At 32.2% G+C, this 26,939-nt stretch overlaps 1 protein-coding gene across 2 annotated transcripts in view; it reads left to right on the top strand.

Annotated features, from left to right (window-relative positions):
• Positions 1 to 26,939, top strand: part of PTEN (phosphatase and tensin homolog) — an 81,831-nt gene that overhangs the window by 7,442 nt on the left and 47,450 nt on the right. For both annotated transcript variants that reach the window (XM_081075096.1, XM_081075095.1), the window contains exon 2: positions 16,130 to 16,214. In XM_081075096.1, the coding sequence (XP_080931222.1) occupies positions 16,130 to 16,214 (85 nt within the window). The remainder of the gene's footprint in view (positions 1 to 16,129; positions 16,215 to 26,939) is intronic.

Raw genomic sequence — 26,939 nt, 5'->3', positions numbered from 1 at the left:
ACCCAAAACTTAGAGTTCATTTATTATTGTTAAAACCCTTCAGAATAATTTTCAATTTTGTTTCCTTTGATTTTTGTAGATTTTCTGGCTAAAATATGATAAGGTTCTCTTTTCTTTAGTAATTGCAAGGGTTGCACTCTGCTGTTTTTATGTTTAATATTTCTGATCTTTCAAAGAAGATGTGATTATTTAAGGCATTGTGATTTGAATTAGGTATTCTTCAAATCAGATATATTCTTAAAGTGATTTATAAATATAGCATACATGATCAAAGTTGCAAACAACTGCTTTAAAATGTATGCAACTTTTCTCATTTAAAATCCATTTCCTCATGAATTAGTGAGGCTCTGGTTACTCTGAACTGATTGGAGATCAAATAAATAGAATTGAAAACTTTTTTTTACTTTTAAAATGAAGTTTGGGGGATGTTACTAAGGATGATTTTAGGTATTTTTAAAATTTGTATTTATGAATTACTTTGAGTTTTTCAGAGGTAAAATGGGAGGATGGCATTGGCTTTTCTGTTTTGTTTTTCCTTCATAAGTGAAAACAGTGCTTTGCCAGACTTAATTTAACCATGTCGTAAAATTTATTTAACATTTTTATTTTATGAAATAGGAAAAAATGAGGACTTGGGTCAGAAGGATTTTTTTTTCTTTTTAAATGTAATAGAATTAGCTAGCATGTATCTAACAGTCTTGTATTTTATATATATATATATGTATATACAGATATACATATATATATATGTATATATATTATCAAAGCCTTTTCTTAATCATTAGCTTATTTGATTTGGCAGAGAAGGAAAGATACAACCTAAGAGTTAGGGCAAGCATTACTTTTTTTTTTTTTTTTCGTGGTATAGGAATCGTAGGTCCAATAGAATCAGTTGCTTGTTGAAAGCTGGTAGGAGATTGAGTCCAGAGAAGGATGCAGGGTTTGGGGGCACCTGGTGCAGTATTTCTCAGATTATGTTACATCAGTGGTTCTCAACCTTTAGGGGTTACAGAATAACCTGCAGGGCTTGTTAGACCATAGATTACATGCCCCACCTATGGAGTTTCTGATCATTAGGTCTGGGTTGGGACCTGAGAATTTGTGTTTCTAACAAGTTAACAGGTGATGCTGATGGTCGGTGATCCCACTTGGTGAACCAGCGTATTACAGTGTCTCCAGTCAAGCAAATCCTCAATGTGTTAGCTCTTTTAGGTTAGTAGAATTTACACATACATTTTCTGATTTGATCTGTAAACCCTAAATGGTTCAGCATGGCAAATGTTACCCTGATTTTGTAGACGAGGCATTGAGTTTAGAAAGGCAATATAGTGGAATGGAAGAAGACTAGATTTGGGAATCAGCTAGGCCTTTAAATCCTTGCTCAGTCACTTTATCAGTTATGTAATAATAAAAGATGCACCACTTAACCTTCCTGAACCCTAGTTTTCACATCTCTAACATAGTAAAAATCCTTAGCTTGTAGGTGTTTTTTTCAGGTTTGTTAGAAGAATAGTTTAGATGTTTTTGAATTTGTTGCCAACTGGAGGTGATCCCCTCCTATCCTGCCTGGGCATTTGACAATGTCTAGACATTTTTGATCCTCGAAGCTGGAGGGTGTCAAGGGGGGAGAGGTAGGGAGACTATTGGCATCTAGTGGGTAGAAGCCAGGGCTGCTGCTCAACATCTTACAATGCACAGGCCAGCGCCTCCCACAGCAAAGAAATATCTGTCCCAAATTGCCATTACTGCTGTGGTTGAGAAACCCTGGTTTAGAGGTATAAAGTATCTGGTAGATAGTAAGTATAATACGCAATAAAAGTTAGTACCTTTGCCCTTAGGTTGTGGTATTTAAGATCAAATTGCCAATAAATGATGGAGCTAGGCTTTTAACATCTAGGTTTTCTGACTGTTGCTAGGCCAGTATTCTTTATAATAAATACTGTGTCCGCAAAGGATATCCCTGGTAACAAAAAAGGTTTATTGGAAGAAGGCTCGTGTTATTAGGCTGATTGTGAAATTGTTGCTTTCAAATTCTGCTAGAAAAGGCTGAGGATGCTTTCAACAAACTTGTAAGTGTAATGCATTGCATGAGTTATTGAGAAGGATGTTGCACAGAACTGCTCTAACAGGATGGGTATGCTTTATGAAAAGAAAGCATTATTTTTTTTTATTTTTTTACTTTTTATATTGCGTAGTTTTTAAAATAACCCTTAGCTTGTTTCCTTTAATTATGTAGAGGGGAGATACTTTGCTCCCAGTATACTTGTTTTTTGCTGTTTAATGTATTTTTTAACCTTTCATTTTTTTATTCTAAAGCTGTTTTTGTTATAGTCAGATTTGATGGAATTAAATGTGTTGATGGAAAATGGCAAATTTTGACAAGTTATAAAAACTTCTCATATCTTTCCCAATAAAGAAAGTAGTGTTGACTAAGGCTGATGCATGTGTTACATTCTTTTCTAGACCCTAAATTTGCTATGGCAGCCTGTTGAATTTAAGTGCTTTATTTATTTAAATTAAAAACTTGCATTAATGTGAAGTTTTTAGAAAGGTTTGTGATGGAGTCTCAGATTAGTTCAGATATGAGAAGATGCCCAGGGAGTAGCTTAGTGGATTCAGATTTTTTTTTTTTTTGCTTTGTTTTGTTTTTTTTAGGGCAAACAAACATAATTACGAAAGTGTTCTAGGAATAGATTGTTATGTTTTTTTCAGTTTGCTTGATTTTACAATTTACTTTGCCTGTCACTTTGCACAAGCAGAATAAAACGCCAAAGCCTATTTTTAAAATTCTTAATGAAATTTAGGTTTTGACTAGATGTTATGATTCTTTCTGAAATTACAAGAGATATTCAGATACTTATAACCTATTTTAAAACCGAGATTGCTAATCACATGATACCTTCAGATTTGTTAAGAAAAACAGATAGCATCTATTGCTGTATTTTAATTGAATAAGGCTTATGGTGTTTATTTTAGTATATGAATAAAAAACTCCACTTGCTTATTATACTTAAATTTTTTAAATAGAAACATGATTAATTAAAGAGAATTAAAAAAAAAGTACCCATTGTTCTACTTCTCTGAAACTTCATGTTTCCATATTAGCTTCTAGTTTTGTTCCTAGGCATCTGTTTTAAAAAGTAGTTTATTATACTGAACTTAAAGGGGATGGAGGATTTGTGTTTGAAGAATTTCCAAAGCACAACTTCATAATTGTCTAAAATAATGACTTTTAAATGACGAAATCATCAACAATATTTTCCCCCCTGAAGTTATGCATTAAATTTGTTTCCAATATTTGGCTAATTTTTTTTCTGCTATTCTGATTTTTCTTTACAGTGTATTTAAGATGGCCTAAATATTAGGAAATGTTTTCATGATTTTGAGGCACAAAATTTTCTCTGATTTTTCTTTACAGTGTATTGAAGATGGCCTAAATATTAGGAAATGTTTTCGTGATTTTGAGTCACAAAATTGTAATCAGTTACACAAAAAATAGCTAAGTGTTTTAGTTTTGAAGTTTTTTTTCTTACAAGAAGCTATTGCATATTTAAAGTTTTAAGCATATTTTACTTATTTAAATGAAATGAAATCAAATTTAAACACTTGATCTGTCAAATTTCTTTTTGCTATTGTAGGAATATTGTGCTGAAATTAAAGTGGATATAGAAGTAATTTGAATAAATTGCCACATCATTTTATACTACAGTAGTTATAACCTGTTGCTTTCCTGTCTTTAGTGAGAAAGGATATATAGCTTGTCATGATGTTACTGTTACCTGGAGCATATGTTGAATGATATAGTTTATATTTGTATAGTTGCCTCGGTAATTAGTGATATTACTTGATGAAGGTTTGCTCTGTATTTGCATTTATTATTAATTCTAATTTTTGTGGTCAAAATTCCATGTTAGTTTATGTCAGATACTTTTTTTAAGTGTCAGATATTATAAAAAAGGGAAATAATTTTAACCTTATTCACTGACAGTTCTTTCTCAGTGAATTTATTAATTATTGTAGTTAGAATAAAAACTATTGAGGAAGAAAAAAATTCTTCTCTTTTTCAAAAAAAATTGTTAGAATAACATTTTTCCAGATGAGGTAAAGTTGTTTTAATTCTTAAGAAAATTTTGATCTGGGTGTGGTGTATATACCTTCTTGGGTGCTAATGAAAACATTGTCGAGGCAAAAATATTTTGTTTATGAGTGTATACATGTATGTTTTTTGAAAACTAGCGAAACAACCTAACATCTGAATAGTTTTCATGGGCTAGTTGTAGGAAATCTATATAAAATAAATAATTTAGTACATTGAAAGTATGATACAACTTTGTATACCTAGGTTCTGTCCAATGTGATTAAGATTATATCTAATACTGTTAAATGCACTAAGGTGCTAATTATTAAGGCTATTTTGGATTTTTTTTAATACTGAAAAGGTCACACAGATTGTGATTATTGTGTAGTGTCCAAGAACTAAGGCTTGCCATCTGTTACTTAAATATAGGAAAAAGTTAAGATAATCTAGTGATACAAGTGATTTTGGCACTGCTGTTTTTGGAATTATCTATTAATTATGATTTTTAAAGACTAATCAAAATTTTAAGCTTTTACAAAAATGAAACTTAATGGCTATGCCAGTGTTTATAATTTACTAAAATGCAAAAATACTGGTTGAGAAGTAAAGATTATGTAATGAAAGTCTGGCTTTTAGTCATTTACAAGATTGTTTAGATACTTAAGTGGAAACATGTTTTAACTTGAGATATTAAGTTATATAAGATTTTGATATTTTTAAACTAGTTTTCTTAACAGTTGATATTTCAGAATTCATTATTATAAAAATCAGGTAACTGATTTAATAAGTATTGCTTAAAAAATTTGCTTTAAATATTTTTCAGGTTCTCTTTTTTCTTCTTTTATAACTCATTTCTTGTGTGTGTGTTAGTAAATGAATTGCCCCATTTAAAATCTTGCTTTTGTAGTTTGAGCCACTAGAAAGGCTGTTTCTGTAACTTAATTTCTTTTTACCCCCAAGCATTTGGTGTTGCCAAGTTGCATGAGTCTTTAAAATCATATATTTGGCTTAATAGGATCTGATAAATTTTAATCTACTTTGTTTTATTTATTACGTTGACATTTTTTATTGAGAAGTTTGTTTTCATGCCAAATGATTAATGCGATCAGATACAATATTTCAGTTTAGATGTGATTTTGAATTTATGTTTTCAAATGTAACTTTGTGTCTGGGGCCTGTACTTTTTGTGTGAGAAACATCTTGCCAATTTCAAATTAATGTCTGATGAAAGTAGATTGTTTTACTAGCATCAGTTTATAGAATTTGTTCAGGCCTGAACTGTAGGCCCTGAAAAGATACCTTTTAGACCTTTTTGGATAGACAGATAATGTTAGACATTATATGATAGACATAATTTCTGAAAATTATGTCGCTTATATTAAGTGAAGCACATATATAGGTGAGATTTTTATACAAATACTAAAAGTTTAAGTCTTTACCTGTTTTGTTTGCTTTATAGTACTTAAAGGGTGTGAAGTGTTAGAGTTCCTTTTCCTTGTTTTCATTTTTATCCCTCCCATCTAACTATTGGTATTTTTGTCTTTCTATATGTTAAACTGTTTTTTAAGTTTGTTTACTGGTTGAAAAAGATGACTCCTGAATTAATTTTTTTCTCTTACATTTCATCTTAATTATTTTCAAAGAATTTTAGTATGCTCTCCTTTGAATATGAAGACTCCACAACTAATTATAATTAGTAATTGTGCATTTTCCCCCAGTTGAAATAATTGGATTTATACTAAAATGGTATCTGCAGAAACAAACGTTTATAGGTAGCTGACTAAAATTAAGTGTAATCTGTTGAAACCAAGTAACGTAGGTTTTCATCTGTTAGAATATTTTATAATTGCATATTAAATTTTAAAAAATGAGTTTTAACTTGTGTTTTAGTATATGTAATTTCAGATTGCTTTATAAATCACTTATTCAAGCGATTATAAAGTTGATCTAATGATTAAAATATCTTCAGTGGATTATGAGTCATTTTGCAATATGAGGATAAGGCAATTATAAAATCAGTAGTATGATTTACCAATAAAGTAATTAATGCCAGTATGTGTGCCTTCGTATTTTAAAATCCACATGTATTTCTAGTTCTTATTGTTCTTATCCAGATTAAAATACTACACTTAGTCAGATGATTTCCTGGTTTAAGATATAAAATAAAGAGACTTGGTTTTATTACGTTAAAGCCAAATACAAAATGAAGCAGTGTAAGTGTAGCACACATGTTTGGAGCTTTTTCTCTTTTTAAAATGGTTCAAATTAATGGCTTTCTTTGTAACATATATTTGATTGTTAGAAGTTAAATTTTTTGTAGTTTTGGTTTAATCAGGAAACGAGAACCTGCTTGCCAGAGACACAGTTGTATTAGAACTTTGTTTTTTTAGTACCCTGTGTGTGTAGTAGGTTTTTAATATTAGAAAATTAGTTCATGGTTGCATCTAAAAGATCAATACAATTGCAAATCTTGAAATCATTTTTTTAGAATGCAGTCTGCTAATATTGTGAATTTGCACTAAATATTATTATGAGTAGGCTTTTGTTCTCAAATTGCTGACACATCCCTTGGCATCTTCTGTACCTTAACTGTTTGAATGTCTTTTTTCTGTAAAAGTTAATGCCTATTTTCATTTTGCGTAGCTATTAGACTAGTTAAAACCTAGTGTTTTAGGTAGTCACTTGTAAAATAAATGATAAAAGCACGGTTTTTGTAATTGAATGATAGTACAGAAGTAACCTATAAATCTAACATTGAATGTAAAGATTATAGGATAAAGATACAATCTTGTGTGCTTTATAGTAATGCTGGATCTATATTATAATTTTAACTTACAATCGTTCATGTGCTTTATTATGATTTTGCTGTAGAAAATAACAGTTAGCATTTGGCGCAGTTAAGTATATAATGTTGACAAATATGTCTAATGTTGAACTGATAATCTATTTGAAAGTTGTTAGGTAAATTAGCCATATTTTGATTTGTTATTGGTAGTCAATCTTAGATTTTTTTTTTTAGTGGGAGCAAAAACGGTAGAGAGAGAGAAAGAGAGAAAATGTGTGTGTGTGTGTGTGTGTGTGTGTGTGTGTGTGTGTATTTTAACAGCAGCAGTGTTCTGAAACAGGAAATCAGTCTTATCGTATTCATCCAGAGACCTAGGAAGAAGGCAATTGTTTGGTATACTCGTTGAAATCAGTTAGTTGGGCAACCAAAATTTTTAGTTTCACAGATATAGGCTTGAACAGTAGTAGATAAATTATTTCAGAATTAACAACTACTCTGAAGAAAAATTGCTTGAATTTGTTGAGGGGAATAATACTTCAGCTAATACACTAAAAAATTGTACTTTAAATTGTAGAGTATTACTAGCCTTTTCAGTGACTTCATAAGATATTTTTCTGTGGTTGTAATTTGCTTAAATTTAAATAATTCAAGTTTAGAGTGCCTTGTTCCTTTAAAAAAAATTTTTTTAACTGTGTCTAATCTTACTCTATCTGGCTTGAAAGGCTTTCAAAATGATTCTTAAATTTAAACAATTTAATAGAAAAAAAGTTAATTCTATTTCAAATGTATGTCATTTGAAATTATCTTCCCGTTTTTTAATGTCCATGTGCACAAAATTACATACTTGTAATTAGTGTTTTCATACTGTTCTGTGTTCTTTTTTCACAAATTTTTTATCTCTCAGTGGTTACTTGTCATTTTTAAAGCTATGGAGGTAATACTCCATCAGGCTAGCTACCATGCTTTGCTTAGGGTACTGTGTTAGGGTTCTTTTCATTTTTTGATTTTATAAACTACTATTGTATCTTTGTATAGTTTACTTTTGTTTTTGTTTTTTAAGTATATTGTTAGAGGGGGATTGCTGGAATAAAAGGTTCAACAGTTTCTTAGCTCTTTGTTACAAGTTGTAGATTTCTCACCAAATGAACCAATTTATGGTATTGCTACTAAGTGGAAGAATTACTAGAAATTCTTGATGTTACCTTTGAAGAGTGATGTTTTCAGTTAGAAAGAAAGATCTAAACTTCTATTTCAAAGCAAAAGTATGTAAACTTTTCAGTCAAGATGGGTTTGTATAATACAAAAACATGAAAGTTGTGAGGTTCGAATTGTTTGGAGAAGTAGAAAACTTCAGTAGAGTTCGTAAATTATTTGGTAGTCACTTTTCCTTTCTGGTTTGGCACTGCTTGCAGGTAATTAAAAAGTGTTAAAAGGAAACTAAAATTTATGCTAAAGTGAATGTAAGTTAATATATTGGAGTTCTTTCTTTATAAAATCATACTGAGTTGCCTTGTAATGAGACATTTAAACTAAAATTAAACAACAGGACATTTCTAACTCTTGCAACTTCAAATAATAACAACCCCTTATTTACAGTGATAGAGCCCTTTCAGTTTTATAGATTTAGAGATATTTCCAGATATCTCATTTGATCCCTGAAACAGCCAGTGAAGAAGTTGCAGCAAGTGTTATTATTTTATATAGAAAAACAAAACAGGATATTTAAGGCCCAGAAATATTGAGTAGCTTATCTGAAGTCTTGTGCTTTTTATAAAGCTGAGATTGAAATTCTAGTCTTTTCTATTAAAGACTGTGCGTTTAGTCCTTGATATAGGGCCTGGCACCAAGTAAATATTTAAATATTCCTGTGTTGTATCTGGCCATTCCTTCTTTTTCTTAAAAATTCCCATTTTTTTGGAGCATTCTTCCTCTTAAGATTTCTGTAGTTCAAGCTTTTGTACCTATGTATACTTGCACTTTAGAAAGTAAGGTTTTAGGATGCATTAATTGGTATGTACAGGAATGATTATATGCCTTATATATTAGGACGAATTGTTCCTAAATAATGAACAATCAGCACTTTATCTGTTGGAAAATTCAAGGAACTCCTATTTATGCTTTTCTCCCAATATGAATCTTTAATTTAGAAACCTGATCCAAATAATTAGTACACTTAATGGGGAAAAATAAAATCTATTAAGACGTATAAAATCATTAAATGGAAAGCCATAGAAGTCCATGAGAGTGGGTAGTTATTAAAGCATAATTTGATTAGGAGAGATGATAATATGGATGTAACTGGGACATACTTGGAAAGTATTTGTTACATTTAAAGTTGTTAAAGTTTGTTGAGAGGAATTGTAAACCTGATGCAGCTTATGAATCAGTGACTGAATTTTGTTTCCTCTCTTCTCAGCCTTAAATATTTGTTGGTTTAAAGCACTGACAGAAAACAGAAAAAGCTCCAGAAATTCCTGGAAAATAAAATTAAATAGTGAAGTATTGGTATTTGCTAACTTGCTTCAACTCTTGTCTTCTCCTTAGTCTGACTTTATCCCTTCATTCCTGCTGCTGGTTTAACTCAGTGTTCCTCTTGTGAACCAGGCACCTTCAGATTTGCGTTTGATACTTTTTGAATTCTACTTCTCTCAATTTGTCTCTTTCTATTTGGCCAGTCGTGTTTGGTGTATGTTATAGCTTCATCTTGTTACTGTAACTTTCCCTTAACCAGAATTTTAAGAATAGTTATACGTGATTTATGGAAATAATTTTCCTTAAAATAATTATGGCAGGAAAAAATAGTTATTGGTTTCTATATTAGCACTCCTTTTGAGTTTATAAGCTGTTGAGGGATAAGCATATCTATATATTATATAGAGTACTACAAAATACTTTCAGTAATCATCATACTTAAAATATTCAGTGTATGTCAGAAATACATTCCTGTAAAGTAAGGTTAGGGAACTATTTTTGGTTATTCTATTTGAAAATTCTAGTTAAATTTATAGTACTAAACCCCATTAATTTAGGCTCAAGTAAAATTTTGAGATAAACTCATCAGATCTCAACTTACGTTTTCTAAAAGGTGTTTTGTTAATTGGATGTAACTTGGAGCATATTTTTAGTGTTTTATGATTGGATGCTTACAACAGACAATAAAAATGTATCTAGCTCATATAGTAGCTACATTATTTTATAATAGGTCAGTTACATTATAGGTTAAATCGACTTTGGACAGACTTTAGAACTTAATTATCATTTATTAATTTTTTTCTTTGGGACAGTATTCTGTTATATGAGAAGGGACTGTGTAGCACTTGAATCAAGACTGTCCAAATGATATGTATCTAATTTTCAAAACTCATCAACTAATCACTTATGATCTATGTATTTTATTGTATGTAAGGTATACCTCAATTAAAACAAAACACATCGAACATGTTTGCTCAGGTGGTGCGGGGAGGCACAGGAAGACTGTCTAGTGTATCTCACATCTCCTAAAGCTATGGTGGCCATCCAACCTAGGCAAGATAGAAAATACCATGTATACATTCTTTTTATCTCTTACTGAATTCTTACTGAATGTGTAGTAAGTAGTTACTGATATTATGGGGAGAAGAAAGCCTTTTTTTCTTTCGGAGTAATATTTTACGTATATTCTTAAAATCAGTACTTGAAAGACAAATTGATACAGTAAAGATTTGAAAGAATTAAAGTTTCTGTTAGGCTTCGATGCTCTTTAGGAAGATTGTTATTTAACAAGTCAGTGTCATTGAAAAAAAGCCAAATAGTTATGGTGGGCTCTTATTGCCTAGGCCTGTACCATTGTTCAATTAATAGACAACTATCACTGTTCTAGGCATTGTTTATATATTAACTCATTTATTCCTCATAACAACCCTATATGATAGGTACTTTTATTGGCCCCATTTTACATAGGAAACTGGGGCACAGAGAGAGTGTGTAACTTGCCCAAGGTTACACATTAAATGAAGCTGAGATTCAAGTCCAGGCAGCTTGGCTCTAGAGCATACGAGTTTGTTCTTCACCATGGTGCCACACTGACTGCAAGTAGATCACAGATCACTCACTAGATGGCAAAAATACTTGGCTTCCTTCAGTGATCTAGTTAATATAATGATGTTTAGTACTTACTTATAAGTCACTAGATAAAAATTTCATATTAAATACTACTTATTTGAATGTATATCCAGTAAGTACAGGTTAAGGCTATTCTCTATTATGAATCGTGTGTGTGTGTGTGTGTGTGTGTGTGTGTGTGTGTATGTGTGTATGTATGGTGGTCTGACTTGGTTTAAATTGTGTAAAAACATGCCATAAAAATTTTAATGTAAGAGGAAGCAAAACAGAAAGATTTTGTTTATTGATATAATACTTGGCATAAATATTTGCCTCAAAATTCAGCACTCACTAGTTGCTGACATTGATTTTAGAAACGTTGGTAGATTTTTGTATTGTCTTTTAGATTTTTCAGTTTCAGAGTTTGATTAGTAAAATACTTTCATTTGGACCTGCTTTCATGAAAATTTTATATTTTTGTTAATGACTTTGAAACATTTTTGATAATGACTTTGAAACCATAATCTTTTGTGAGACAGACTGTTACGGAAAGCTTGAGCTTTGAAGTTATGTACATCATGGGTTTGAATTATAACTTACTACTTATTGGCTTTGGGACCTTGGGCAAATTACCTAATCTTTTTGACTCTCAATTTTATTGTCTATGAAATGATAATGTTACTTCGTAGGTCTGTTAGGATTAAGTGAGAATATATTTGGCATTCTGTCTGGCACATGTTCTAATTTATGATGGATGCCAGAGTCTTGGGTAAAGTCTCAAACTGTATGAATAAGGAAGGTGAGAAGCTAAGGAAAATCAAACTTCCAAAAGACTGAATTCCTAGATTCTATTTACAAGGATAGAATTGTGACTCTGCAAGAGATTGCATGCAGGGCAATGGATTGTTGCTCTGCAAGAAACTCGCATGTTGATCCTGGCCTTGTTTGACTCATCTGTCTGATTAAATATTACTCCCTGCCATGGCATCCTTTAGACCTAATCTTCTGTCAGTCCTGCTGCCTTATCCATAAAGCTTTGTGGTGTGCGCTTTTTCCTAATATTTTCATATCTCTGCTCTATCCTCTACTTAGAATGTTGTAATTGCTCTTGTTTCTTCTGTCTACTCATGTCTGATTTCTTAAGGATTAGCTAACCTATTCCCTACTTTGTGAAGTTTTATCTGTGCCCCTACAGCATTAATCCCTTTCTCTAGCTCTTAAAACATCTTGATATGTACCTAATAGGGCCTTTGGCACTGTTGTAGGTCTGTGTGTCTGTCTTTCTGATAGAATAAGTAGCTCCTGAGTGCAATAGTCTGCTTACTTAGCCTTAAGTTCTCAGTGCCCCTTCCACAGAATGTTCTGTATTTGAATAATTAAATGAATGAAGGAGGGGGCCAATTGAATTTAATAAGTATATAACATTCCCATTTATGTATAGTTATAGACAAATAGTTTCTTAATTAAGTTAACCAAGTCTTTGGTAAATTGATTTACTTTATTAGTATTCATAGTGTAAGAGTAAGTTTTGAGTTTAGTCCTGGTTAAAATGACTGTATTTCAAGGGGCGTTATACTTCTGTGTTTTTCTGTAAGGCTAAAATCTTACTAGCATTCTCATTGAAATTAATGGTTAGGTAAGTTTGATAGTAGTAATAATTATTTCTTTTAAGTAAAAATAGTTTTCTTTTGCACTGCTCCAGAAAACATGGATGATTTGAATTGGTATTTTGACTAAAATGTGTATATAATTTTTTAGGTGGGAATTCCGGATTGGTGGTAACTGCCACTGCCTTGGGTTCCCCACTGCTGTCTCATTTTGTTTTTTTTCTCCTGACTGTTACTTCTTATTTTCTTATGTTTGTGCTTCAAGACAGAGGTAAAAAGTAAAGATTATTCACTTTCAGGAATTATACTGCTATAGGCTTTGTTTGAGCCTCCATTTTCTTCTGCTTTTATTCTCACGAATGGACATAATACCCTAAAACATTTCGATAATTGACCAAGAGCTACATTTTTAGGTGGGTCTACTTTCTTATGTGAGCATAATAGATTATAGCTAATATTTGTGACGTTAAAAATGATCATCTTAGTAGTGTTCTTTTGGAATCTTTATAGTAGAAGAACGCTTTGAGGTTTGGGTAAATGTATGTTGTATGTATTCTTTTTTTTTTAAGTTAAAATAGGATATTAGATTTATGGAGAAACGACTTGTACATTACAGGAATTCATTATATGATGAGAATGACAAATAAGTGAAATTAAATATTACATATTCATATACATGAATAATCATACACTTATATACATACTCATACATAGCCCACTTGTTCTTATGAATGTGTTGCAGAAAAGCCAAAACAAAAATTCCCTGTCATTGTATGACATTGGGAATTCCTTTAGACTCACATTTAAATATAAGACTATTAGACAGTGGGAATTATGTGTCAAAAAAATAAAGTTATTGGAGTTCTGGTAAAGATGTATGTGTTCTTAAAGTGACAAAAATTATTCCTGGCACATGATAAATGCTATTTAAGTCTTAGATACTATTATTATTATTATAATATTTGGGGTAGAAATTCAGCATTTTTAAAAACTATGCAGAGCTGATTCCTAGTCATGCAGGACAAGACAGTAATTTGTAAATGAACTTGGAGATAATTATAAAGCAAACATGATTTAAAAAATCTGTTAATAGAAACAGTGCAGGTGCATTGTGCCAAAAATAGAAAATACAAAACAAGCAAAAATAAGAAAAAAAAAATATCCCAACAACCTAGAGATTATACTTTTAGTACCTAGTTTGTTATCTTTTTACCTACATGTCACTATATGGGTATATATGTATTTACCAAAATAGTATCTCTTTTGAAACCTTCTTTTTGCCCCAGTAATTAATGTCTGCTTAATCATTTCAGTAAATTTTCATCTCATTCAATACTCAGATCATATTAAAATTTAGTTGGCTCAAAAATGTCCTTTATGTCTGGTTTGTCGAAAACGGTATCCAGAACAGTATTATACCTGTGAATTTGGCTGTTACACTCCTTAAGTCCTTTTAAATCAAGGTTAGTTACCCATTTCTCCCCTCCCAACCTTTTGAAATGATATTTTGACTTTTTAAAAAGATATTTGAAAAGAGACTGGGTCATGTCCTACAGACCTTTTGAATTTGTCCAGTTTACTCTCTCATTATGTTATTTACCTTATTCTTCTATCACATGTATTTTCTTTAAATTAAAATTATATATCTAAATGCTTTAAATTAAAATTTACATATCTAAATATATTGTAGATTCTCAGGTTGAAGATAACTTAGCTATCATAGCTGATACTGTATCTTTCATGTTGTATCACATCCAAAGTTATATCATCTCAACTTTCTTGGTGATGCTGAGATTGAACACTGAAATAAAAAGACCTAGAAAAATCAGATTTTTATAAACGTGGATTCATATTGATATTTTCAATGAATAGTTTTACCTGAATTTCTGATTTTATAATGATACCTGTTTTCTGTTATACTAATAAATCATGAATCTTAAAATTATTAGCATAACTTCACTGCTTTTTCCTACAATACAAAGAAAAAAGTTAAAGGATATCAATACTGATATGACTAAAAACTATCAGAGAAAGTTGAAAATTTCTTTGTAATTCATTTTGTTCTTAGAATACTTCCTACAAAGAGGTACAGTAAAATTACAATGTCCAAATAAGCCCTGAAATAAATTCTTTCTCCTGGTTACCAATTTCATATTAATCAGGTTTATTTATTTCTGGCTGTTTGCAATGTATGTTTCTCCCTTTCCCCTTCCCTTCTTTACGAAGCAGCCATTTTTATTAGTAGTTTCTCAGTTATCGTGTGTGTGTGTGTGTGGGGGGGGGTGTATTGTGTTGAGGAAGTTCAAATTCAAGCAAATATACATGTAAATATTTTATCCAAAAGATGTTGTTTTATAACAAATTATTTTATCCAAAAGATAGCAGAATATATACCTTGTTGTGCACATTTTTTTTCTTAAAGTATTCTGTAAATTTGTCTAATCAGTACATAGTAATTTTATGGATAGAACATAGAGTAGAACATTTTCTTATATCAAAATAAAAGCTTACAGTAATTTGATAATTAATTTTGCGTTGAAAACTAATACTGAAATTAGCTCAATAATGCAAATACAGGAGAAAGGAAAGAAAAAATGATCTGGAAAAGGGAATTGTATTTGGTGAGTTTTGAATTGTATTTGGAAGATGAATAGGTCCAGAAGTCAACGGGTGGCACACTTTAGTGATGGTCTTCAAGGGAGGCATTAGGCAGATTAGCTTGGCTCCTTTAAAAGATTCGAGGCAAAATTATGAGATTAGAGAGGATTGTTGGAGCTCAAGAAGAGAGCTGCTATTATGGACACAGTGCATTGAAATGTAGATTGTTGGTGATTTTTTATAGTTAGTTGCATATACATTCTTCTTGACTGTAGAAGTTTGTTTTTACACTAACTATAGTGTGTAACAAGTGAGTAAAATAAGCATGTTAAATATTGATTACCTTGATTAGAAATGAGAATAAGTTTCTACCTCAGTTCAGTATTATTAAGTCATAAATAGTAAAAGTGAGAAGAGATCTTAATGGTTGTCTCAACCTAATTATCATGTGGAATAGGAAATTGAAATCTAAAAAGGTTAAGTGACTTGTCCAAATTGTACAACTGGTTAGAGACATAGCCAGCTCTTAAATCTGATGTCTGACTCTTAATTGTATCCTCTGTACCGTGGGGTTTTCTTAACCATAAAAAATTAGAAGTTGTGTAGCTTTTATTGGTTTTTATTTTGATTTTTGCCCCAGGATACTTTAGTATTTGTGATTTATAAAGTCTAAGGTTTTTATTTTTCACATGTACCTAAATATTGTAAATATGGAAGCTACCTTTTACCTTGGGTGCATTTTTAATGTACTAAGTAGAGGGATTTGAAATTATTTTGCCAAGTAATCATTTTGAGGATCTTTTTTAGAATTAATGTATTTATTTGTATTTCTTAATTACACATGGAGGTTTATAAATTAATATATTTGACAATACAGCTGTGGTGGGGAAAGCTTTTTTATTATCAGCTAATATTTTAAAATGTGTACATTTAGATTGCATTGTTGCATGTTTCAGATATTTCCTTAACTTAAATACTCAGATATTTATCCAAACATTATTGCAATGGGGTTTCCTGCAGAAAGACTTGAAGGTGTATACAGGAACAATATTGATGATGTAGTAAGGTAAGAACTCTTTAATTTTCTATTTCTAATATTGATGTATTATATGAATGTTGTATTTTCATTTAGAAAACATTTCTAAACCACAGAAAAGGATGTACTTTGTGATGTAAACTTTATTTTTATTGTATCGGTGCTCTATAGCTGCTTCTTTTTTTTCTTAATGTACCTAATGGATTTCAATAGGATATAACTCATTTGATAAGAATGGACCCTTTTACATAATCACGTATATGTGGTATGATTTCATGAACTCTGTGTAAAGTGCCCCTCAGCACGTTAATGCCTGGATTTCATTACACTTACTATTTTTATTTTTCATTTATTGTGTTTTATTTCACAATTGGGGATTAGGCTTAAAATCCTTGAGTGCGTTTATTCACTTACATGTATTTATCTTAAGGTATAGATAACTGATACCATGAATTTTTACATAGAGCATTTTATAATGGGGCATAAACATACCAAACACCTAAAGAATAAAAAAGTATTTGGTACAAGGGATCTAGAAAGAAATTGCTGCACATACCAAAGCCTAACTTTGTCTGTTTTATAATTTTGCATAATTTTCTAAGTGTAATTATTCAGTTCAGAAGAAGGCACGTTGAAAAGGCCCACTTAAATTATTTTTAGTATATTTGTGACCTAAAAGTATATATTTTATGAGAGAAGGAATTTTTATCTGCTGTGTAAATCTTAATATATTTTCTGATTTCAGAGCAAATATATATATATATGTATGAATAAATTAATTGTAAAATATCAGTAGGAACTTTAATGGCTTTTAAAAGTTGAAATTTTGAATTATTCTTTCAGAAGGTAAAGTATCTTTCTTGGAGACTTTCAATTTAAATATTTGGTGGTTGTGAGTGTTGAATGTTATAATAGATGGTTAGTACTTTGTAAAGTGCTTTACAGATGTAGAATATTTTTTATAGTAGTTGTCTAAGTATATAAGCCTCCCTATACCCTTAAATGAGCTTAGCCATAAGTTGTTGATTTTAAGCAATTTGCTTTGAATCAAAGTACATTTACATTTTTGCAGCTCTGAGTTGTGTCCAGTTAGATTTTTGTAGTGTTTGTATTGTGTTCAGAATTAAATTTCAGTTTCTACATAAACTGCATAAGAACCCAAAACTACTTCTTTGTGGTTTTCTATTACAATTATAGGTGGTACAGTTATAGGCTGTCAGAAGTACTGTTTAAGAAATTGAAAATAGGGAAATGAATTTACCTTTTCATAGTTAGGCAGGACACAGTGGAAGAATGCTTAACATCAAAGATCAATGGGAGTAACAGCTTGATATGGCTTAGTCAGTGATACTACACATCAACAGAAAATGCAGTGGGTGATAGAAGAAGAATGAGGGAAGTAAATTTTGAATCGAAAGATGTGGAATCTGGGAAATGAGTAATGCAGTCACCAGACATGTATTCTCTACTATGGTGCGGGAATGTTTATCAGGCCTCTTTATGGCCTAGATGAAATATCTCATAAGATCATCTACTTCACATTACTGTAATTCTGTATTCAACCAACTAGTAATTCAACAAAGTCAGATTAGTACTCATACTGGGAAAGTGTATGAGTACTTTGGAGTAAGAGAATAAGTTGTCTGATTACTGTAAGGACATCTTTGTGGTCAATCTGTTGTGCTAGTTTTTTCATTGTTCTCTTCTGACTGAATTAGTCACTGAGGCTGAATGATCATCTTTTAGGTTACTGATAAAGTCCAATTTCTGGATCTATAAATTTGATTATCAGACCTTAGATTGTAATAATTTCACCAAGAAAATACTATGCTGTGAAATATTTTGATCTGTCATCTTCTGATTTCATAACCACTGCTTTTATGGCTCTGAATTAAGATTTCACACATTTAGTTTGTGATTAGTAACCAAGGTTGAAGTTTATTCTGTCTGCTTTAATGTTACTAGTTTATTTTATCTAGCTTTTAACTTTTTCAAATTTGTTATTCCTAGAAAAAGTTTTACTTGTATGGATTTTTATTTAGCTAATGGTTGCTTTAGCTGACTGATCTTTTCACCCTATGGTAATGGTAATGGTAATAGCATATAAAAATGAATTATCAGGTAAATATAATAGCTATGCTGTGTTTTATCTTTTTTTTTTTTTTTAAATCGGGTGATAAATGGCTGGTAGGACTTTGGCTTCAGTTGCTCACCCCACACCCCTTGTTGTACGAAAGAAAGGATGAACAGTGACCTGGAATGAAGATATAGTTTTTCCTATGAACTGAAATGAAAATAAATAATTCCTAAATAATTTGCCTGTTAGGATTAAACTTTCCAGGGTATTGGCTGTCTCCAATACCCGAATGATTGATTTTCTTACTGCTTCACACTGTATTGGAGACAGTCATAATAATCAGTAGTGGTTTCTTTTTGGTTCAAAGATGATAACGTCTCAGTACTTTTTCTGTTAACAAAAAACCGTTTTCAGTTAGATTTTCTTTTGCCTTCTCTAGGATGGCTGAAGAATATTATCTTTTTTCTAATTCCATATTTTTCCTATTATTTTGCCCCAAACAGAGCTCAGACTTTGTTGCTGTTGTACTTCATTGCCTTGAGTAAAATAAACTCAAATTGCAAATACCTGCATGCTTAAATTGTCCAGTATTATCTGTTTTGAGATATGATTTGTTATGGCAATGTGAATTTTATACTTGAAGTACTCAAAGTACTTTTGTGACAAATATTTAACTTCTCCATTCTAGATTACCTCCTAGGATCAGGAATTAATGTAAAAAATAAAGGGAGAGGAGGAGAAAAGTGAATGAAGCTGAAATTTTTTACAGTCATAATTGCAAATTTTAAAAAATAAGCAATCAAAATTGACAGAGCAGGGCTGGGACAGTTCATAGAAGTGAAGTTTGAAAAGTTAACTCTTCCCAGATTATTTTTCTTCTTTTCCTCTTACCACCTTCTTTCCCCCTTCTTGCCACTAAACTCTTGTTCTGACTAGCTGTTAATACGAAACAATGTTTTATTTAGATAATTAGTTAGTTTTTCATATGTATGTCTTACTACTCAGGCTAATATTGAAGGTATCTAATTTATATGTTATCGGATATAAATCTAAGCAGTCTTTAACAAATTGATGCCTTATGTGTTTAACAGACATAGCTTAAGAACTGTTTTGTACCAACTAAATCAGGAAAATGTAGGTTTAATAGAGGTGAACTGGCTTTCTTACTGCAGAACCTTTAATAAGCTACTGTGCACTGTAAGTCTTCCAAGAGTGAAATTCTAATATGCTGCTTTCCTTTCTTTTTTTCCTTTCCCTTTCTCTTTCCCTCCCTCTCTTTCCCCTTGTCTCTTCCTTTGCTTTTATAGTATATCAAATAACACCTTTCAAAACAGTGTTTTAGGGAACACAATTTGAGATATGTTGAAAATGAAAAAATATGCATGTAACAATATTTTTCCCTACTCTGAATTAGTAGGAAATAATCTACTTCCTCCTCTTTTATTGGAAGATGCGGAGAGATTCCCACATTTATTATTGTATAAGGAAATGCTTAAAGCTCAGTCTTCTGATACACATTGATTTTACAGAACAGGCATTATCCATTGTCTTGTATACTGTCAGTTTTCTTACCCATATGTAAGCGGCTGTATTACAGATTCAAGAGTCCGTCTTTTTTCCTGTTTTTTGTGTACATTTTCTCACTGAAGGAATATTTCTCTGAATTATATGTTAATCTTTTAATCAACCTTAATTTTTGATTTTCAATAAAAAAGTGTTTGTTATCCCAACATTATCATTGTTAGCTATTCAGCTAAAAAGAATTGAAGGAGATTATTTAGAGGATTTAATGTCTAGAGATTACATATAGATTATTCAAAATAGAGGAAAGACTATCAATTCTATTCTCCTTTTCCAACAACTTTCGACTTCTTCCCTCATTTTGCCTTTTTTCTTTATTCAGATGAAAATTAGATAGCACAAAATTAACCATTTTAAAGTGAACAATCCAGTGAGGTTTAGTACCTTCACAGTGTTTTGCTATCAAGTTCCAAAACATTTTTATCACCCCAAAAGAAAATTCTGTACCCGTTAGATGCCTCCCACTTCTTTTGTTAGTCTTGTTTCCTTACAAATAGCAAAGCTTTGATGGATTTGACAAGGTTTGTATTATCTGCACCGGTACAACTTTTGATATTTATAGTAATAGATAACGTTTATTGTACATTTATTTACATATGTATGCTATTGTTATATACACAGTTGACATGTGTCATCTTATTAAATCTCTACAGTAAACCTATCCCCATACCATAGATGGTTTAAAAGAATTTAACTTTCCCATGTGCCACACCGGCAAGTAATGAGGTTGGGGAATGAGCCCAGGTCTGTCAGGTTCCAAAGCTCATTTTCCTAATAACCATATATATATATATGGTTTTATATATATATATATATATATATATATACACACACACATACACACACACACACACACACACACACATATATGTACATATAAAACCTAATAACTCCTGTATATCAGAGGACAAAACCTGGAAACTCTTGGACTAATCTAGCCTGTTGTCATTTGTTTGGCCATAAACAGTGTTGGTCCACACATTGTTGGGAAATCACCAAGGAAGGTCTTTTCTGGTATTATTATGCCAGAGAATTTCTTTAGGATCTGAGTCTACAGATTGAAAAGACCTATATATTGCCTACCACAATAAATGAAAACAGACCAATACCAGGCAAATTATTATGAAATTTCTTTGAGAATACCAGAAATAATGAGACTGTTTCAAAAGCTTTCAGAATCAATTAGGAAGGATTAGGAATATGAGTGGCAACTAATTTCTTGGTAGTACCGTGTTTCCCTGAAAATAAACCCCAGTTAAGATCGTCAGCCATGTGGACACATTTAGGATGTTATGAAGATGTTCCAGAAGAAGATGACATGACTGTATTTGAATAAAGGTAGATTGTTGTACATGAAAAAATAAGACATCCCCTGAAAATACACCCTAATGCGTCTTTTAGAGCAAAAATTAGTATAAGACCTGGTCTTATTTTCAGGGAAACACGGTAGAATTAAAGATAGAGAATGGAGAGGTAGTGCTTGAAAAGTTCTGCGTTCAGCCTAGAATTCTGTATCTATCCAAATTATCAATCAAGTGCAAAAGTAGGAAAAAAAAGACACTCAGTGACCGAAAAAAAATATCCATACAACAGTTCTTAGCAGATTACTGGAAGATGTGCTCCAGCAAAACAAGGGAATAAACCATGAAATAAAAGGGCTTCAGTCAGTAAGGATCCAACTCAAGCAACAAAGATAAGTTCCAGGATGACAACTGTGTCACAAACTGAAGGGCAACCAGTTCAGGAAAAAAGAGAGGTTCTGGGGGGAAAAAAGAACTGATGGATTGATTATGAAATATTTAGGTGGAAAGATGCAATAGATTTTTAGAAAAATAAGTGAATTAGAGACAAGCAATTTTTAACATCTGATTGATTTAAACTGCAATTGTGATATTACTATTTAAAGGGGAATTAAGAGAAGTGAAACATGTCTGTAAGTACTACTGGCTTTGTAAGCCTCCTCTACCATGGCAGAAAATATGTAAGTAATTAATCTACAAGAAGCAGTATTATAATATATCATAGAGATACTGAATTAAATACCAGGAAAAAGAATCCGAGTAGTTGAGTTTGGTTGCTTTTAGGGGAGAAGCAGGAATATGGGCTTGAGGATGAATAGGGCTGGAGATTTTTTTATTGTAGCAATATATATAGTATAAGATCAAATTTATCATTTTAATCATTTTTAAGTACACATCTATGGTGTTAAGTACATTCACAATGTTGTGCAGCTGTCACCACACATCCATCTATAAAACTTTTTTATCATCCCACACTGGACTGTACCTACTGTTTTCCCTGAAAATAAGACCTAGCCGGACAATTAGCTCTAATGCGTCCTTTGGAGCAAAAATTAATATAAGACTCGGTCTTATTTTACTATAATACAAGACCAGGTCTTATATAATATAATATAATATAATATGATGTAATATAATACAATATATAATACTGGGTCTTATATTAATTTTTGCTCCAAAAGACGCATTAGAGCTGATTGTCTGATTAGGTCTTATTTTCTTGGAAACAGGGTACCCATTAAACAGTAGTTCCCCATTTCCCCTAGTCCCAGCCCATGGTAACCACTGTTCTATTTTCTGTCATATATAAGGTACATATATACGCATATGTACCTTATGCGTATATAAAGTGGAATCATAACAGTATCTGTCTTTTTGTGACTTGTTGCCTTACAGCTGCCAAACCGTTTGTTCCCCCCTCGCTCTTTCCAGGATTTCACAAGGGAGTCTTCAGCAAACTGAGGCTCGATGGAAAGACATCGATAAAGCTCCCCTGAGGGGATGTCTCAGCAAACTTAGACCCCGATGGAATAATATCGGTCCCTACCCTTTAATGGATCCCCTGGAGTTATGCATGTGTGTGAAGGCACAGTATGTGTTGGAGCACAATGGGGACGTTCAGTAAGACAGCCAGCAGGCATATAATTCACAGATCGTGATATTAACAAGCTTTACTTCCTCATTTGTTAACCAATAAAAGCTATGCGTTGGCCCCTATTCGGGGCTCAGTCCTTGACGCTTGAGTCCCTTGGCCCCGCTTGCACTCTATTCTTTCTCAACCCTGCGCTGCCCTTTTGGCTTCCCACAGCTCTTGTCGTGCAGGACACGACAGTGACTTATTTCACATAGCATAATGTCTTAAAGGTTCATTCATGCTGTGGTATGTGTCAGAATTTCCTTCTGTTTTATTTATATACCATTCATCCGTTGATGGACACTGGTGTTGCTTTCACCTTTAGACTATTGTAAATAATGCTGGTATGAATATGGGTGTCACAGTATCTGTTCTAGTCTCTGCTTTCTGTTCGTTTGTGCATACACGCAGAAGTAGAATTGCTGGACCAAATGGTAATTCTGTTTAATTTTTTGAGGAACTACATACTGTTTTCTGCAGTGGCTGTACCATTTTACATGTCCACTAGCAATATACAGTGTTTAATTTCTCCACATCCTCGTCAACACTTGTTATTTTCTGGACTTTTTTTTTAATAGCCTTTCTAATGGGTGTGAACAGTGGTATCACTTTGTGATTATGATTTTTATTTCCCTAATAAGTGATGTTGAGCATCTTTTCGTGTGCGTATTGACCATTTGTATATGTTTGAAGACACATCTATTCAAGTTCTTTGCCTGTTTGCATTGGATGGTTTGGGTTTTTGTTGTTGAGTTTTAGGAGTTCTTTATGTGTTCTGGATATTAATCCTTTATCAGATATGTGACTTGCAAGCATTTTCTCCCATTCTGTGGATTGCCTTTTTACAAATACGTTGTTGATAGTGTCCTTTGATGCACCAAAGTTTTGAATTTTGATGCAATCCAATTTATTTATTTTTTATTGCCTGTGCCTTGGCTGTCACATCTATGAAATCATTGCTAAATTCATTGTCATGAAGCTTTCCCCTGTGTTTTATTTTTATATTTCTTTCATTTCAGTTTTTGATCCATTTTGAGTTAATTTTTATACGTGGTGTAAGATAATGGTCCAGCTTTATACATTGCATGTGGATATCCACTTTTCCCAGCACCATTTGTTGAAAAGACTATCTTTTCCACATTGAATGGTCTTCGCACATTTGTCAAAAATCATTTGACTATATATAAAAGAGTTTATTTGGGGGCACTATTTTGTTCCCTTGGTATATGTCTGTCTGTATGCCAGTACCACACTCGGTAAGTTTGTAGCAAATACTGAAATCAGGAATTGTGAGTCCTACAACTTTGTTCTGTCTCAAGATTGTTTGGGCCATTCAGTGTCCTGTGAGAGTCTATATGGATTTTAAGATGGAATTTTTATTTCTGAAAAAAAACAAAACAAAACTGGGATTTTGGTAGGAATTGCGTTAATCTATAGATTGCATTAAGTGGTATTGAAATCTTAATATCAGGTCTTCCAAACCATGAACATGGGATGTTTTTCCATTTATTTAGATCTTTAATTTTTTTCAACAGTGTTTTACAGTTTTCTGTATACCAGTATATTACCTTCTTGGTTAAACTGATTCCTAGATATTTCATTCCTTTTGATGCTATCTTAAGTAGAATTGTTTTCTTAATTTTCTTTTTTTGATTGTTCATTGTTGTATAGAAATGCAACTGAGTTTTGCATGTTAATTTTGTATGCTGCTACTTTACTGAATCTGTTTATTCTAACAATTTTTTTTGTGTGTGGAATCTTTAAGGTTTTCTACATATAAGAAAGATCATGTCATCTGCAAACAGACAATTTTACCTCTTCCCTTCCAGTTTGGATGTCTTTTTTTCATTCTTGCCTATTTGCTCTGGCTTGAATGTTTAGTACTATGTTGAATAGAAGTGGTGAAAATAGGCCTCCTGTCTCAATTGTTCACCTTAGAGAAAAAACTGTGTTTCACCATTGCACATCCTATTACCTGTGGAGTGTTGGTTTTTTTAATAGACCTAGTTTTTTGAGCCAGTTGGCGTTCACAACTATATTGAGCAGAAGGTACAGAGATTTCCTCAAGAAATTGCATCCATTTGGGTAGTTACCCAAAGGAGTTGAAAACTTATGTTCAAATGAGCACCTGTACATAGAAGTCACACTTCTTAAGAGTCTGGCTTCCAAAAGAAGAGGGAGAAAAATGTAAAAAAAAATAGGCTCTGGATATAAAAGTCCCCAGGAAGCTGTGTCAGTCATTGGGGATTGCAGCAACAGTAGCCTGCTTCTGTATCAGCACATCTGTAATCAGAAGCAGAAGTTAAGAATCGGAACATAGATCTCTGATATTTGGGGGACAGAGTCCCCCAAGTTGGTATGGGCTTATCTAGGAATATATGCATGGCTGCTTGCAGGTGGGGGGTGAGGGTGGGGCGTTTAGGTGGGTAGCTGCTACCACACTAAAAAGCTGAAATTGAATGAAATTAACTGCCTTCCCCTGGAACCTACAAGCTTTTAAATAAACTCCAGAGTTCTGAAATAGTTAACCAGATAGGTTATGCCAGCACAATTTTTGTCTAAGTGGAGAGATAGATTCTTGGTCCTTCCTGCTTTGCCATCTTTCCTTGACTAATTTTTTATTGCAAACTTTTGTGTCTTTTGAAATATCTATGTGTACATATTATTTTGACAAAAGTAATTTTGATGTGCACTTTGGCAGCTTATTTAGAACTATTTCATAGAATTTCTTTGAGGAAAGTAAAAACTTTAAAAAATGACTTCTCACTACTGTGAGAATTCAGATTTTAATACTTTGAAATTAAGTACAGTATAGTTGTATTAGAAAGATTTGTATTCTAGATTTTCCAAGTTTTGTGGGTGTTACCTCTCTGCTCTTAGATCTAAGTTTCTGTCTCTACTTTCCAAATATCTACAGTTAAATTTTCCCATTTCCCTTTGTAAATGCTGTTTTCTTGTTTTTCCGCTTCTCCATTGTATCAAACTTATAAGGCAATGAGCCAGTTATGGGCATGAAATCCTTGGGAGGAGAGAAGAGGAAGTGGGAGGGGCAGGCATAGTGAATGTTTCTCTAAGTAATATTCAAGTTCTTTGAGAGAACTTACCCTCCTCCCCTTTTAAAAAATGCTGTGATATTTTCTTTTAAATAGATTGTTTATTCTTCTACTAGTCTCACTGTTGCCCATAGTGCTAGATAAGAAATTGTAAAGTTCAAATATTAAAGGGAACACACAGAAAAGTATGATTTCACCAGCCCTCACAAAAAATAACAAAGCACACACACAAAAAAAACAAAAAACCACACACACAAAACCTATAGGAAAATACTGTAAAAAGTGAGAAGTCAGGGTTCTTGGTTGCACATGACTGAAAGTAACTCTAACTTAATCAGAAAATAATTTTTTGAAAACTATTAGCTCATAGCTCCTAACTGGAGAACCAGGCTAAGATTCCAGAAGCTAAGGGAAGCAAGACATGGTCAGGAGGTTATAATAAGAGTAGTCTCTGCTTAAGACATTGCTGTTTGGACACTTGCTGTCCCAGGTACTGCTGCCATTACTGGATATTGGTGACTGTTTATAAACTTTCAGTTCCTCTGGAGATCTCTCTGAATAATCTCTGACTCCACTGTGTACCTTGTTCTCACTAGCTAGGATTCAGTGTCCAGACCAGGAGGACCTAATTGGTCTAAGTCTGCACGTGTGATAAGAGAAAGCTGGGGAAGGGAGTATTTTCTTCTCACCTCTTAAAATTCTCTTCACTTGGAATGGTTTTGAATACTTAGCAACCTCAAGATGACAGTATCCCTTACAAATTTCTTCTTTATGCCTCCTATACTCAGACTCTCTTCCCAAAGATATCTACAGTGAAAAGTTTCATACGTTCTTTAAAATACTGTTTTCATCTTTACCCGCATTTTAATAAAAACGAATGGGAACGAATATACTACATACTTTTCTTATCTTGCTTTTTTAAACATACTTAAGAATTTTCTATATAATTGATTGTTTTATTTTTTTTATTCTGTTTTATGATCATACCATAATAAACAGTCCTCTCTGATACATATTTAGGTGTTTCCAGGTCATGGCTATTAAAACAGTGCTCTAGTAAACATTTCTCTTGTGTCTTGGTGTCCTTTTGCAAGTATAGCTTTATGGTAA

The sequence above is a fragment of the Rhinolophus hipposideros genome (genome assembly GCF_964194185.1).
Source record: "Rhinolophus hipposideros genome assembly, chromosome: 15".
Taxonomy (NCBI): Eukaryota; Metazoa; Chordata; class Mammalia; order Chiroptera; family Rhinolophidae; genus Rhinolophus; species Rhinolophus hipposideros.
This window is presented reverse-complemented; position numbering and strand designations above follow the sequence as displayed.